The sequence below is a fragment of the Podospora bellae-mahoneyi genome (assembly GCF_035222275.1).
Source record: "Podospora bellae-mahoneyi strain CBS 112042 chromosome 1 map unlocalized CBS112042p_1.2, whole genome shotgun sequence".
Taxonomy (NCBI): Eukaryota; Fungi; Ascomycota; class Sordariomycetes; order Sordariales; family Podosporaceae; genus Podospora; species Podospora bellae-mahoneyi.
Window position 1 is genome coordinate 76,636 of NW_026946360.1, and position 14,972 is coordinate 91,607.

The 14,972-nt window shown below is 51.5% G+C and overlaps 9 protein-coding genes across 9 annotated transcripts; 4 read left to right on the forward strand and 5 right to left on the reverse strand.

Annotated features, from left to right (window-relative positions):
• Positions 1-1,066: 1,066 nt before the first annotated feature.
• Positions 1,067-1,528, reverse strand: QC761_121730 (uncharacterized protein; the record flags this gene model as incomplete). The annotated part of the gene is made up of 1 exon (XM_062875440.1): positions 1,067-1,528. The coding sequence occupies one exon, from the start codon at positions 1,526-1,528 to the stop codon at positions 1,067-1,069; it is 462 nt and encodes a 153-aa protein (XP_062735981.1).
• Positions 1,529-2,081: 553 nt separating this feature from the next.
• Positions 2,082-3,400, forward strand: QC761_121740 (uncharacterized protein; the record flags this gene model as incomplete). Its single annotated transcript, XM_062875441.1, has 2 exons — positions 2,082-2,364; positions 2,450-3,400. Exons 1-2 carry the CDS (start codon positions 2,191-2,193, stop codon positions 3,398-3,400), a joined length of 1,125 nt encoding a protein of 374 aa, XP_062735982.1. The 5' UTR covers positions 2,082-2,190.
• Positions 3,401-3,467: 67 nt separating this feature from the next.
• Positions 3,468-4,559, reverse strand: QC761_121750 (uncharacterized protein; the record flags this gene model as incomplete). Its single annotated transcript, XM_062875442.1, has 1 exon — positions 3,468-4,559. The coding sequence occupies one exon, from the start codon at positions 4,557-4,559 to the stop codon at positions 3,468-3,470; it is 1,092 nt and encodes a 363-aa protein (XP_062735983.1).
• A 153-nt stretch (positions 4,560-4,712) lies between these two features.
• On the forward strand, positions 4,713-5,363 carry QC761_121760 (uncharacterized protein; the record flags this gene model as incomplete). The annotated part of the gene is made up of 3 exons (XM_062875443.1): positions 4,713-4,737; positions 4,861-5,203; positions 5,264-5,363. 3 exons carry the CDS (start codon positions 4,713-4,715, stop codon positions 5,361-5,363), a joined length of 468 nt encoding a protein of 155 aa, XP_062735984.1.
• A 342-nt stretch (positions 5,364-5,705) lies between these two features.
• On the reverse strand, positions 5,706-6,780 carry QC761_121770 (uncharacterized protein; the record flags this gene model as incomplete). The annotated part of the gene is made up of 2 exons (XM_062875444.1): positions 5,706-6,319; positions 6,375-6,780. 2 exons carry the CDS (start codon positions 6,778-6,780, stop codon positions 5,706-5,708), a joined length of 1,020 nt encoding a protein of 339 aa, XP_062735985.1.
• Positions 6,781-7,271: 491 nt separating this feature from the next.
• ZTA1 (NADPH:quinone reductase) lies at positions 7,272-8,433 on the reverse strand (the record flags this gene model as incomplete). The annotated part of the gene is made up of 3 exons (XM_062875445.1): positions 7,272-7,368; positions 7,430-7,604; positions 7,658-8,433. The coding sequence occupies 3 exons, from the start codon at positions 8,431-8,433 to the stop codon at positions 7,315-7,317; spliced, it is 1,005 nt and encodes a 334-aa protein (XP_062735986.1). The 3' UTR covers positions 7,272-7,314.
• A 414-nt stretch (positions 8,434-8,847) lies between these two features.
• On the forward strand, positions 8,848-9,668 carry QC761_121790 (uncharacterized protein; the record flags this gene model as incomplete). Its single annotated transcript, XM_062875446.1, has 2 exons — positions 8,848-9,095; positions 9,149-9,668. Exons 1-2 carry the CDS (start codon positions 8,881-8,883, stop codon positions 9,666-9,668), a joined length of 735 nt encoding a protein of 244 aa, XP_062735987.1. The 5' UTR covers positions 8,848-8,880.
• Positions 9,669-10,383: 715 nt separating this feature from the next.
• On the forward strand, positions 10,384-12,088 carry QC761_121800 (uncharacterized protein). Its single transcript, XM_062875447.1, has 2 exons — positions 10,384-10,610; positions 10,671-12,088. The coding sequence occupies exons 1-2, from the start codon at positions 10,558-10,560 to the stop codon at positions 12,073-12,075; spliced, it is 1,458 nt and encodes a 485-aa protein (XP_062735988.1). The 5' UTR covers positions 10,384-10,557; the 3' UTR covers positions 12,076-12,088.
• QC761_121810 (uncharacterized protein) lies at positions 10,423-14,823 on the reverse strand. The gene is made up of 2 exons (XM_062875448.1): positions 12,806-14,823; positions 10,423-12,746 (listed from the first exon to the last, which is right to left on the reverse strand). The coding sequence occupies exons 1-2, from the start codon at positions 14,577-14,579 to the stop codon at positions 12,181-12,183; spliced, it is 2,340 nt and encodes a 779-aa protein (XP_062735989.1). The 5' UTR covers positions 14,580-14,823; the 3' UTR covers positions 10,423-12,180.
• Positions 14,824-14,972: the final 149 nt, after the last annotated feature.

The window sequence follows — 14,972 nt, forward strand, 5'->3', positions numbered from 1 at the left end:
AGGGGAAATGCCGAGTATAGGTGCGAATTGGGATAGAGATAAATCTGTATGTTGACAGCCATATCCGCAATAGAAGTTGTAGACAAAAGCGAGAAAAGAAGGGTCAACTTGGTCAAAGGTGAACAGCAGTTTGGCCATCTTGAGCGAGCAGTTCAAAGGGACGAGTGAGTTCCGAGTAGCGATGAAGATATGGCGACATCGGGGATCGGGTCTGAGCTGGTACCGATGCTCCGATAACTCTGTCAAGCTCTTCATCTAGGTTTTGGTCCGTTGAAGGTCAAGGGAGGCTGAAAGCGAGAATTAGTACGGCTTTTTTTCAACATGACGTTCATGAAAGCGACCTACCAGAAGTTGTGGAAGCGAGCTCCCAACAAACAATGCAGATTGGTTCCAAGATTCTGAATAGGTTTGACGATGTCGTGAGAGATGTGGGGAGAAAGAGTCTCGGGGAGCTCAAGCAGGCTCTTTATATGCCCCTGTCAACCTACCAGATTATCAGACATGTGGCCATCAAATGTCGGAATGACGATTCTACAATCGAAACGGCCGTGATCTCCAGTCCCCATTACACATGACAAACAAAGGTTCCGACGTGATCAGATGGCGATGTAGCTAAAGAACATTAAAAAGGCGGTAACCCACGTAAGCAACACCATGGCAGGCTTTCAAGCTTGGTAACAATGGACTTCATGGGGTTTGTTTGACTGGTCAAGTTTGGTAAAATATCGGACGGTGTAGAAGGGAAGCAAAGAGAAAAATTCAATGTTTGAACAGTCTCTCGAACATTATGATATCCAGTATGGATCCCTGTCAGGCATGCCCAGAAGTTTCGCGTGAGCTGACCAAGAATTGACGGGATGCCTTCATGTTGGCACTGGGCAATTGTTCTGACCCAAGCTTCGACTGACAGCAATGAAACACTGAAGTATATGCAAATATGAAATACAAACGACTTCCAAAATCAACGGGACTTTTGTCTTCTCCAAGACCCTTGCCATCCCATCGACATCCAAGGACATGTACCGTATATTTGCAGGCTTCATATCATGCCGTCATTCACGCACAATCAGCCTTCACAAAACCCTTTTCTGCACCCTTCACATAGGTGTTTCTTGTGAGGCGGCGTTCCTTTCCAGTCCCTTGAGCTTCGCATTTCCAAGCTGATCCCGGCCCATTTTTTCAGTCGATAACAGACTCGGTCAATGTAGGCGGACTCATCCAACTCCAAACTGCCAAATTTCTTGCATCGTTCGCATCGCTGGTTGAAAATAGTGGCATGATATCCGTTGTTTTCGTAGCCCCGGATCAGAATGGTGACCTTTCCGCTCCTCCAGCCAGCCTTGGAACATTGAGAATTTTCACAGGTGAAGCTGGCCATCACAAAGGTGGAGTATTTTTTGGTAAAATTGCTGAGGATTTCACGGCTCCCTCGTTTGAAGTAAGGTCTTGGCTTGAGAATGTTGTTTAAGTTGCCAATGACAGCATTGTGAAGGCGGGGGAATGTCTGCTCGGGGTGGTTGGAGCTCATGGTCGGGTCGGAACGGGAGGTGTTTGGACTTGTAGAGACGTTGCACCCAGTGATCAGTAGAGATGAAAACAGAAGAAAGAAATCTGATGACGTCTCCTCTATTTCTGTTAGACTTAATATATGAACAATATCGATGACATCACGTCTTTCAGAAGCACCTCAATAGGTACCTAGCCAGATGCTGCCCTCAATGAGCAAACGGCTGGTGGCAGAGCACACCTTGCCCTGCGTTTGCAAAATTCGATTCGCCCAATGAGTTAACAAATTTCACTGTAGGCCTCGATGCATTTCTCCATTGCACTTACCCATTACTATTGCTTGACCTCTGTTTGTTGCCAACCTGCTTAGCGCACCATCATTGGTGAAGCAGCTTGCTCTGTGGTCTCTGGCCACCCAAGACGCTTGATTTGCCGAACCCAGGTGCTTGGAATGTGACGCAAGGAAGGACATCAGCCAGTCTATCTTGTCACACAAGTCAGCCTCACGGTAGGCCTCAGCAAACACTATGCCCCAATTGCATCCATGATTTCGGGTCACGTCTGGCCATCGCCATGATTGTTAAAGGCGCTGGGGGGTTGTTTTTTCCAAGGAAGGCCGCCAACTTCTTTGTTTGAACAACAACCCAACTCTTCACACCGCCTTTTGTTGTAACTTCAGACGAAATGGACAGAGGTGCAAACCGGGAACATGGCGCCGTGACCGCAGCTAATCCTGGAGAAACACACCTCCTTTCAACCACCATAGGGGACACTGGGCCGGACAACAAGAGCGTCATTGTCCCGTACCTACGAGAGAGAGTCCCAGAGTTCCGAAGGCTTGATCGTCTTCGCCAGCAGGTATGTCATTTTTCTATATTTGTCTCCATCTATATATACAACTCTATCTACCTCAAGACATGGTTGACTTACACTGTCCATAAAGGGTTGGGAGAACCCAGCCGGGGACAGATTCTTCCAGGCCCAACGCTCTAATGCCGACAACATCGGTGACCAACAGTCCTCTCAGTTTCACTTTGGCCTCATGCAGAGAATCGCAGCCGAGCTTCACAATGCCGCAGATGGTTGCTTCACTACAGTTACCAAGCCTGGTGCGATTCTGGATGTCTGTGCCGCACCAGGTGGCTTTCTTGCCGCTGCCATGGCCCTAAACGACCCCGACCTTCGAGTACGAGCTTGTACCCTTCCCTTCTCGCAGGGCGGTTACAAGGTTTTGTTGCCTCATGAGAATAACGATGCCGTCAACATCAACTACTGTGACGTCACAATGCTAGCAGAAGATTTCGGCGTGAAGATTGAAGAGATTCCCGCTTCGCACCCCGATCACAACAAGTTCATGCCTCGCCAGTTCACCATCGACGAGCAATACGATATCGCAATCTGTGACGGGCACGTCCTCCGCACCCAAGAGAGAGCAAGCTACCGAGAGAAGCGGGAGTCAATCAGGCTGCAAAACGGTTCTTTTGTGTTGGCCTTGGAGCATTTGCGTCCAGGAGGAACATTCATCGCCTTGTTACACAAGATTGAGATGTGGAGGATCGCCTGCTTGTTGCAAACAATGTCCAGGTTCTCTGACGTTCGCGTGTACAAGCCAAAGTGTGGCCACGCGAAAAGGTCTTCGTTTTACATGATTGCAAAAGATGTTCAAAGTCACTCGAGCGAAGCCAAGGAGGCAATCAAGACGTGGAAGAATATCTGGTATGTGGCTACTTTTGGAACCGATCAAGAGTTGTATCAGGCTATCAGGGACAGTGGTCCATCTGCTGAAGAACTGCTGGCCGACTTTGGTCCTCAACTCATCACCCTGGGGCGTCCGGTTTGGTTGACTCAAGCCAAGGCTCTGGCAAAGGCACCATTCATCAAGAAGAAGAAATAAGGGGGCTTTGTACGCGGTTGGATATTACAGTAGGTACATGATTGCTATGTTTGGCTAAGATATGACACTACTTCAGCTCTTGTCTCTTGTACAATCCCAAAGACTCAACCATCGGTCTGTCATTAATAGCAAACAGATATGCACTCCCGAACTCTTGCGTGCAAGTATGAGAGATTGTGCTCCACGCTGGAACAGCAAAAGTGTCCTTGCCCTTCCACTGAACCTTCTCCTCCTTTCCCTCCGGCGAGACAATAGTCGAGTACCCCTCTCCTTCATACACATGATACACAAATGACACCGTCTCCCTCACCTTCTTGGTGGAGGCCCCGGCGTTGACTCTCTCCGCCTGCCCAGAAATAGTCTTGGACAGGTACTTCCCATGACCCCCGGACTTGTAGTCATACCGCGCATAAGTTTCAGTCTCCTTATTCTCATCCAACACAGCTTGCACCGGAGCCCAGGGGAGCTTCCAGTTGCTGTTGTCAGACAGCTCACTGGGATATCTTGCCTCCTCGTAGTTCTCGGCAAAGTTCACAGGGAGGAAGCGGTACACGGGCAAGTCCAGGCCGTCCAACCACACCATCGGCCCATCACCTTCACTGCCGTGGTCATGCCAGTGCCAAGACGGGGTGAGAATGACATCTCCACGCTCCATCATCAGCTTCTGCCCCTCCACCGCGGTAAAACCGCGAGATCCCTCGACGATGAACCTCAGGGCAAAGGCCACGTGCCTGTGAGCAGGGGCGGTTTCTCCTGGCAGGATGAGCTGAAGACCGGCGTAGATGGTGTCGGTGGTGTAGGGTGCCTGCATGGCAGGGTTTACCAGCATGAGCACACGACGCTCTGCCTCCTCTGCTGAAACGACAATCCCGCTTTGCATGAGCACGGGTCGGAGGTCTTCGTAGGGCCAGGCGGTGACCACCGAGCTGGGGTTTGGCTTCGGTGGAACCATCTTGTTGAGGACGGTCCAGAGGGGCTCGACATTCTTGGAGGCGATGTCGGTGTAAAACTGGTCTTCTGTTGAGAGTGTTGAGAGGGTTGAGCTCTTGGCTCCGGAAACATTGGCGGGGTTTGCCATTGTAAATTGGGTCTTATTTGGTTGTATCTCGAGTTGGTGATGATGGTGGGTTGTCGTCGTGAATGGATATCGCTTCAACATATATTGATCATGGCCTCGCCACTATTCTCCTCATATGATCGGCACCGGTATTGGTCCCATGACCGGAAGTTGTTTGCCGTGTGTAGATGGGAGATGGGGTTGGAAGCCGCCCAAAATCCGCACACTGTTAACCCGAACCCGGAATGAGGGGTCATGTCCACCAAGACACAGAAGAGAAGTAAAGTTCGTATTGTTTCTCGAATTCAACGCCGTTTTACTGTTGATGCCCTTCATCATTTTGAGTTGCCACTGTTGTCGGTAACAATGGCTGAAGTTGTGAAAGGTTCTTGCCTCTGTGAAGGCGTCAAATTCACCGTCCACGGAACCCCTGACGCCATCTTTATCTGCTACTGCTCACACTGCAAGAAGAATGCCGGTGCTCCAGGGCAAATCGCAAGTTTGAACCCCCCCAGTGACTTCCAAGATCTCATACTAACGATCTCTCAGTCAGCCAAGTTCAAGTCCGAAAATGTGCACGTCTTGGAAGGAAGCGAGCATATCAATACATGGATTCTGAAAGACAACCTCAGTGGCTGTGAGAAACACAAGAAGTTCTGTTCTCGGTGCGGTTGCACATTGTGGACAATTCCTATGAAGCATTCTGGTAGCCATTGGATCGTTCGCACAGCTCTGCTGGAGAATGGGTAAGTAATATCCCGCTGCTATGGCAAGAAGGGTTCAGCTGACAGTACTGCTCTCTCCAGGTTCGACAAGTTCCCGTACAAGGCCGAGTTCTTCGCCTCCAGAAAGATGCCAGTTGCGGCAGCTATGGTCAAGTCGTTCGACACAATGCCAGGTGCTTAATTGGTTTTCAATATATCTTTGTCATCATGTCCGCTTTACGCTACGCTGTGATGTGGTGGTATGTGTTTGGTTCTATCTTCGTATCCAGCTTGCCCAACTGTGCACTCATACTTGTCTTTAAAAAGTGAAGTTAAAACAACAAACGAAAAGCAAACCACGATCGGTAGGAACCTTGTGTATCTGATGTCTGGCACCTGGAAAATGCTATCAGAACGTCGGTATGGCATTTTAAAAACAAGTAGATCTGTGGTGACCACACGGAACGCAGTTCTGTCAGAGAAACAATAAAGGCCAAGTTGCTTCCACGGATTTTTACTCAGTCATACTGAACATATGCTACTCCTACTCAAAAACCATCTTGTTCTTGACGCTGCCCAACTCCTCAATCTTGACCTCAATAACATCGCCATTCTTGAGCCACTTTGGCTCCTTCATACCCATGGCAACACCCGCAGGTGTGCCCGTCATGATGATGGTGCCAGCCTCGAGAGTGGTACCCTGGCTGATGAAAGCAACAATCTCCTCAGTGCTGAAAAGAAGATCGTTGGTGTTGGTGTCTTGTCGTACCTCGCCGTTGACAATGGTCTGAAGCTGGAGGTTGCCGGCGTTGCCAACAATTTTGGGGGAGACAAGCAGAGGGCCGACGGGGGCGAACTTGTCGAAGCCCTTGCTGAAGCACCACTGTGGGACGCCGCCGGCGAAGGCGGGGTCACGCTGCCATTTTCTAGCAGAAACATCGTTGGCAACGACGAAACCAGCAATGTGCTCAAGAGCCTTCTCCTTGGGGATGTTCTTGCCAGTCTTGCCGATGACGATGGTCAGCTCACCCTCGTAGTCGAGCTGATCATCTTGGGCAAGTTTTGGGATGGGGATATCCTCCTTGTAGCCTGCAATGGAAGCGCGTGGCTTGATGAAAATGGAAGGGTATGGAGGAGGCTTGCGGCCACCTTCCTGAACTGTTGAAATTTCATGTTAGCAGCATAATCTCTGAAATGTCCCGTGTGACCTTACTGTGCTTGATGTAGTTGAGTCCGACGCACTTCACAATTGGCACATCCTCAACAGTCAACAGGGGAAGAACTTCCTGCACCTTGACCGCCTCAGATGTTGGTGTGACGTTGAAGGGGCTGCTGCCCTCGAAAATGGTTGCCTCCAGTGTGCCCTTTGCTACAGCCTCATCGAACTCGGACACCGATGAGATCTTGGGCTCGCCAAAGCGAGAGTTGCCGGCAGCATCGCGGAAGCGAATGAGACGGCCAAACGACGACATGGTACGTGTGGAGAATGATGACGAAAACTGTTTGGACAACGATGAGATGGCAGTGAATGAGCGACGCAATATTGATGACATGTCTTGGATGATGACTTTTGTTGTCATTGTTTGTTGATTTGAGTTGCCCCTTTTCCGATAACACATCCCCCTCCCGCCTTAATTCCGCCCGCTGCCGCAAATCCACTTTCTCCTCCCGCTTGGAGGATCGGAGATCGAACACTCAGAGCTCGCACGCCATCACGGAGATTATGTTGCCCCAAAGAGGCGATACTGACGGAGCTGAGGCATGCAATGATGCCATTCCGGATGCGCCGGTTGTCCCATCAATAGTTGATGTGATGGTACAAAAAGGGTGTGGAGAGGGTTCGGGTTGACCCCTTTTTCACTCCTTCCCAAAGTAAACAAACATGCCGGACAACGTACCAGCACTTTCGCAAATCGGTTGTTGAGTCTGAGAAAATATGTGTAGTCTCCGGATGGCAAATTGAGAACGGATCTCGAATCAGTCCAGGTTTTTTTCAGGTCAAACGGATGTCAAGAAAGTCCAACCACTGCAGGAACTACATGTGTGGCAGCCCACAATCCAATAACGATAAAGTCGGGTATGTTGGAACAGAATCACGTTTAACCTTGACGTCGCCACCGATTTTCTCATTTCTCATAAAATAATGAACTGCCTCATTCAGAAACCTTGATCAAAATCTTGCCAGTCGTCTTCCTTCCTTCCAAGTCCTGTTCATCAGGTCAACTTAGTACCCAACTCATTTTGTCACCTGTGAAAGAATGAACTTACAATGTGTGCCTGCTTGACATCAGAGAGGGAATACAGGCCATGAATCTTGACCTTGAGTGCCCCGGATGTGAGAAGGCTGAAGAGCTCATCGGCATAGCCCTCGAACTCTTCACGGGTGGCAATGTAGCCAAAAAGAGTTGGTCTGGCAATCTTGACACACTTTGGTGCAAGGCGGCTGCAAACTGATTAGTCACTGAGATCATTTTTCAGACAGGCATCAAAACTCACTTCAAAGGCAATGGTGGGATGGGACCACTAGAGTTGCCGAACCAAACTATGGTCCCTTTCCTCTTGACAACGGCCAAACTGCCCTCCCATGTGTCCTTTCCAACAGAGTCATAGACCACATCGACGCCTCTCCCACCAGTAATGTCCATCACTGTCTTGACCCAGTCCTTGCCCTCCTCGCTCCTGTAGTCGATGACATGGTCCGCACCGAGGCTCTTGACCAATTCAACCTTCTCTGGGCCACCAGCTGTACCAATGACCTTGGCACCGAGGTGCTTGAGCAGTTGCGTCATCAAAAACCCAGCACCGCCTGCCGCCGCATGAAGCAAAACCCAGTCACCAGGCTGGACTGTGTAGGTCTCCCTGGCGAGAGCCAGCACTGTCAGACCACTCATGAAGCTGGCAGTGGCATCTTCGTAAGACACGGTATCTGGCAGCTTGAGGGTCTTGGCTGCTGGGACCGCAGAGTACTCAGCATAACCAGCATTGGCGAGCCAAATGACTCTGTCGCCGACCTTGAGGTTGAACTCCTCCGTCTTCGGCCCGAGTGCCACAACTGTGCCGGCTGCTTCTCTGCCCAGAACCTCAGGCTTTGGTGATGGGTAGAGACCGGTGCGGAAGTATGTGTCGATATAGTTGATGCCGGAAATCTCGTTCTTCACGAGGACCTGGCCTTCGGTTGGCTGTGGGACAGCCCAGTCGGACTTGAGCTGGAGAACCTCGGGGCCACCAATCTCCTCAACCACCACGGCTCTCTGAGTTGCTGGGATAGACATTGTGTTGGTTTGTGATGTCGCTAAACAAAGTGGAGCGAGATGGAAAATTTCAAGTGAGACTCGGTTGAAGATCTGAAGTGAAGACACAAAATCCAGTCAGAGTATTCGGAAGGAGCATGACCACAGCGAGCACGTCGAATTGTTTCCACCAGATTTCATCCCTCCCCGGACAGATAGCCGCATGCAGCGTCCACTTTCCCGAGTGGAGTTGCACGGATCTGGGGCGGAGGTAGAGCGGAAGCGGTCCATTTGCGGGTCCGCACATGTCCGATTTCGCCGGGACTTTGCGATAACACGATGCCGTCTTCCACTGTGGAAACACGATAAGGTAAACAGCACAGGTGTAACTTTGTGCATCCACCCTTTTGCTCGACGTGCGACTGCCAGTTTTGCAAACACCATCAAAAAATCATCCTACCTAGCAAATATTTTTTCCCAACCGTCACCATGAACGAATGCTGTTTGAAGGGCTTTAAGTGGGACGGCGAGCCGCAGGGCAAGGAGGTTGAGGTGAACGGCCAGACATGCTATGTTACTGGTTCCAACCCGGATGTAGGCATCATCGTGATTCACGATCTGTATGGCTGGACCTTTGGCAACACAAGGTTGCTCGCCGACAGCTATGCCGCAGAGGTTGGGGCGACCGTCTATGTCCCCGACTTGTGAGTCTATTCTCCGCAGCATCTTTGAGCTCCTGTCGCTGACAATCTCGCAGCTTTGGTGGTGTTGTTCTGTCCGCAGATCTGATCAACAACCCGGCAGAGTGGGGCAAGCTTGATCTCCCCAACTTCATGGAGAGGAACAACAAGGCCGTCCGCGGACCAGAGATGGTTTCTTTGGCGAAGCACCTCCGCACTCAGCACGGCAAGCTTGGTGCCATTGGCTATTGCTATGGTGGCTGGGCTGCTTTCCAGCTTGGTCTCAAGTCGGATGCTCCGCTCGTCGACTGCATCGCTGCGGCTCACCCAACTTTCCTGACGAAGGAGGAGATTTCCAATGTTGGCGTACCAGTGCAGATCATCGCCCCCGAAATTGATCCTCAGTTCACCGAAGAGCTCAAGACTTACGCTGTGACTGAGATCCCCAAGTTGGGTGTGCCTTTTGACTATCAGTATTTCCCTGGCCTGAGCCACGGTTTCTCCATCAGGGGTAACCGAGAGAACCCTGCTGAGGTGAAGGGTCTCGAGAGGGCGCGGAGAGTGGCGGTGACGTGGTTCAAGGAGTGGCTCGTGTAGGCATGAACCAAACAGTCTTGATAGCAACAATACACCTACCCAACCATCCTTCCAACACAAATTATTATGTCTGATACTTGAAGTATTCTGATGGAAATCCCGTTTTACCTGGTTTCCCTGAGCTTGAAAGCCGGCCCCTACAGTAGAAAGTGGAATATTGCCTCAGCCCCCAGACACGGAGGTAACATCTGTGAGAGCATTGGCAAAGTCGTCAATTCGCAGCTGCTCAGCATTGATGGCTCATGTAATGTGGCAACAAGAGCTGCTGGCCTATAAGTTACAAATAGTTCACTGTGAGATGATTGAACATTGTGAAGAAAAATGTTCTCTCTTGACGTGCTTAAAGCCCGCTCTAGAGTCTCTGAGTGGTGCTGTTGACCATGCTTGAACGTTACCGACAATCAAGGTGTCACATAGCACCATGGACCTTGCTTACATGTCACATGGCCGTCAGCAACAACAAGCAACAGGCCAGTGGTCTCACTCCAAGGCGGCATACCTGGTTCCGCACCATCACCGCCTGCTTTGAGCCGTGGCAAACCGTGCGGAGATAGCATACAGGGCAGATTAGAAGCTTGGCATGCATTAGCATGCGTGGTACGTACCTTATCATGACCTTCTAGAACAAGCACGATGTGATCACTCATCTCACCGCAACAACCCTTCCGGGAAAGGCCGGCTCCTTGTTATTCAAGGTTTCATCATGTATTCCTAGCCGATATCTTGATAGCAGAGTGCAGATCTCCCTTATCTACTGCTCAGTCCAGCGATTGCTTGCAGTTGTCTAGCCTGTGTGTTTCATATTGATACCTACCTATCCACTCCACGGAATATCCCACAGAACATCTCACGGAGTATCTGACAAAAGTAACCACATACCACACCCACAATGCCTTCAGCTATCCCACAGAACGGATCTGCCCTCCACGAGGAGCCAAAGCCGTACGCCATCTTTATGTTCCTCTCACAAGTTTTTGGCCTCCAAACTCACACACCACACAGATGGGATCCAGATCACCTCCGGACTCGCTTCGTGCAGGCCCTCTCAGAGATGTACAGAACCGAAGTACCCCTCTACGGCAAGCTCGTAGACGTCGTCAACCAAGTCGATACCACCACCCTCCAGTCCCGCGGCCAAAGTCTCAACGACCTCCCCTCCCGCTTCCAGCTTGAGCGCCATGGCGCCATCAGACTAGGCACCCAGCAAGAAATGCGCATGATCAGCCGCCTCTTCGCCGTCATGGGAATGTTCCCCGTCGGCTACTACGACCTCAAAATGGTCGGGTTTCCCCTCCACGGCACGGCTTTCCGGCCCCAGACCGAAGAATCCCTCCGAAAGAACCCCTTCCGAGTCTTCACCACCGTCCTCCGACCAGACCTCATCTCCTCCCCGGAAGTCCGGGAGGTGGCCACCTCCATCCTCTCCACCAGACAGCTCTTCTCCTCCAGGCTTATCGAGCTGATCGACCAAGCGGAGACCTCTGCTCTTGCCAACCTCACGGCCGAAGACGCCAACAACCTGATTACCGAATCTCTCAAGATCTTCAAATGGCACTCCCGATCCTCTGTTCCCCTGGAGACGTACCTCACCCTGAAAAAGGAGCACCCAATGGTAGCCGACATTGTCTGCTTTCCCTCAGCACACATCAACCACCTCACCCCGCGCACCCTGGACATCGATGCCGTCCAAGCAGAGATGATTTCCCAGGGCCTCCCAGCAAAAGACCGCATCGAGGGACCTCCCAAGAGGAAGTGCGAGATCCTCCTTCGACAAACCAGCTTCAAGGCGTTGGAAGAAAGAGTCACTTTTGCTGGTGACGCCGACCACACCGTTGACGGGACGCACACCGCCCGGTTTGGAGAGGTGGAACAGCGCGGTGCTGCTGTGACCAGAAAAGGCAGGGAGCTCTACGATGCTTTGCTCGCCAAGGCTGTTGGTCGAAGTGAAAAGGAAGACAAGGACTCTGACAAGGTGCTGAAGGAGGTGTTTGCCGAGTACCCTGATGACTGGGAGGTTCTTAGGAAGGAAGGGTTGGTGTATTTCCGCTATCGGGTTGCTGAGGACAAGGTACCCGTTGCTGGCGCTCATAAGCTGGAGGGGTCAGTGCACATGGATAGACTTCTGAAAGAGGGGGTTGTGACCTGCGAGCCGATCACATATGAGGATTTCCTGCCATTCTCGGCGGCGGGTATTTTCACTTCCAACCTTGGCGGAGAGAAGGACGGTGGTACTGAGAGGAAGCTCCAAAAGACAGAAGAGGAGAGCAAGAGGAGCCGTGTGCAGCTTGAGGGGTTGCTGGGGTGCAAGATTCCAAGTGAGATTGACCTGTATGATGAGCTGCAAACTGACAGTGTGAAGGAGTGTCAGGCTCTTCTTGGGTTGAGCGAGATCGTCCTTGGGGCTTGAAGCATCTCGAGGGACTGTTTCGTAGGTAGTTTATTATGATTATTACTTGCGTTGATGTTACATTGATTGTCGTGGCATCGTTCAGAAGCCTGTCCGTGAATCGCATTACTCAAGCTGCGAGAGGGTGAAATCATGAGGTTGGTAAAACTCCAACTGAGAAAGAAAAGGTGTCTCCCAGAACTCCGGCACATTCTCAAAGCCACCAACACCATCATTCATCATGTCTGTAGAACCTGCAAGCAGAGGGTCAAGTGCCGATGGCAACAGGTTGCTGCTGGACGTCGTTTGTTGTGGACAGGCGTATATCCTGTGAGGCGCGAGGAGAAGACTTGAATACTGCATATACGTCCCAGCCTCAACCGAGGTTGGAGGTGCCATGCCAGCAGGTGTCATCGGCTGACCAAGGTGGGTGGCTGGGTCTGGGTCGGGTACTCGTGCCATGTTGCCTACCGCGGAGCAAGAAGGTGTCTGTATATTGGAGGCACCCCTTTCCGGGAGAAGGCGCTTCGAACTTTCTTGCAAGAGGTGGTAGGATTTGGTTGCGATGCTGCTCAGCGCCGTATACTGTGAGAGGCGACGAAGGCAGAGCTCGAGTGAGTCACGCCTGACGACAGATTCGTTGAAAGAGCATAGCAGGCCCATCAATAGGGTGCTGCCACACGTATGGAGGTCTATATGTTCGTTAGCAAGTTGTCTCCTTGTGACGTGCGTTTGGGATGATTGGACCCACAGCTTATGTTGTACCACCAAGCCGCAAGACTTTGGCTGCGAATGTGAATATCTAGACACTTGACAAGAGAATCTGCTGAGAGCACACATTGTGCCGCAATGTCCGACAGCATGAGGTCTTGTACCCGCGCAACCCTCGGATTGCCCCTTGCTTGCGGAATGACTGGTGAATGTCGTTTCTTTTGGAAGAATTGTTCGAGTGCCGGTCTCAGTATGAGAACTCTGACGTGTAGAAATCGTGTATAGAGCCGCCTTGCTTGCCCTGAAAAGTCCGGCGAAGAGAGGCTCCCTGGGGTCGAAGCGAGGTCCTGCTGTCCATTCTCTGCAATGTGATCATACTGAAGGTGTCCAGGCAGTGCATCTCGCCATTCCATGATCCTGGTGTCCAGATCAAGCAAGGCCTGCATGTCGGAGCAGGTGTTTGTTGGGGTTTCCGCCCCATCCTCCTCTCTGTCCAACACCTGACCAAGAAACTTGTAGAGCTTGATGGTCTCGATGTAGGAAGAGATTTGACTGGGACAGTTGCTTGGCTGAGTATTTCGTTTGCCCCCAACCTCAGATAAGTACTCGTCATCAATGGCCTCCGGAAGCCTCAGCTGGTCACCTCCAGATATCATGAGTGGCCTGCCAAACGACATGGAGATTTCTCGATCCAAAAGCACACAACCATACCAGACTCTTACACGCATTTCTTCCTCCAACTGACTGGGGCAACACAGCAATAGCCCCTTCTTCCGAGCATCGTGTGCACTCATATGCAAGCTCATGTTCTGTGCCATCCTGATAGCCAGACCAGTGATGTTCCAACATTTTGAGAATCGCTCTGTGCTCTGGAGATAGAAGCCCATAAGCAGAAGCAGCTGGACTGACTCGATACCAACCTCTTCGTCGATGATCTCGAGCAGATCAAACTTTTGAGTCATGTTGAAGAAACCACTGGCCCTGACTTTGTTTTCTTCCGTGCTGGGCCCAGGGGCAAACCAGGAAGCCAGTGCAAAGACAGCATTGACGGTAGCCGGGAATGTCTTGACCAGGCTCTTTTGTCTACACAGGCCAGAGCAGGTTCCTGTGTTTGTTTGCGATGGCTCCCATAGTTGTCGATATTGCCCCATAAACGTAGGCTGATGAAGAATGGGATATGCACGATGAACGCGGTGAAAGTACAGGTCCACGAGCTCATCAGCATGTCGACGCAATGGCAAGGACCATGCAGCAGCGCCGACTCCGAGCAGACGATCACAGGAACATGCCTGAGGAGTGGGAGGCGCCGCTATCCCATTTGATGGACTGGCCGTGATCCTGGGAAGAGGTCCGATCCAGGACGGGGGCTTGTCTGCGGAAAGAGTTGGCTCCAGTGACTGCCGGTCAGGTGCGGACGAAGTATTTGCGTTAATAGCAGTCGGAATGGACGTGATCGGCGGTGCTGGTGGTGTAGTATTGACGCTGTGATGGAAAGTACTGCCGGGCTCGGCGGTTACTTCTGGGTTGGGAGGCACCTGATTCTCTTGACACTGGTCTGGAATGATGATCACATCTCCCACCGTCATACTGGACTCGGCTTCACTCCTCTGATCGGCTGGCTGGGTCTGTTCTTCAAGCTCTTTCAATCTGGACCGTAACGAGCGAATCATACTGGATAGATAGTCAACTATGTAATCAAGAAGGGTGTCGGCTGGGCACTCACTCATGTTGCCAAGCCTTTTCCTGGATGTCCGCAAGGTACACACAGTTGGAAAGCCTCTTTTTGCAGCCAGAGCAGTAGGGAATTGCTCCATCGCACCGGCGTTTTCTTACCCTACACTCCTCGCATGCTAAGGGGGCCCGTTTGCGCACAGCAGGTCTCTTGGGCGCCGGACCTGAACTGTCAGCGCCTGAAGCGTTGGATCGCGATCGTTTCGTTGCGGTGGACATGGATGTATTTCCCGGCCTTAAGGTGGGTGGATGGAATGCTGTCAAAACTTGAAACTCAGCAGCTCGGGGCTTGCAAACATAGCCATAGCAGTACCTGTGAGCCCCAGAATTGCGGGGTAAAGAAGCACACAGCTGGGTATTGTGGAGGTTATGTGGAGAACAGGTTGGGCGTCGGTGCCGGTCTGCTCGGGCCAAACGGACTTTGGCTCGCCGAGCACTGTGCTAGGGAGCGATGGCCAGTTCAGGCCTGCAAGGAT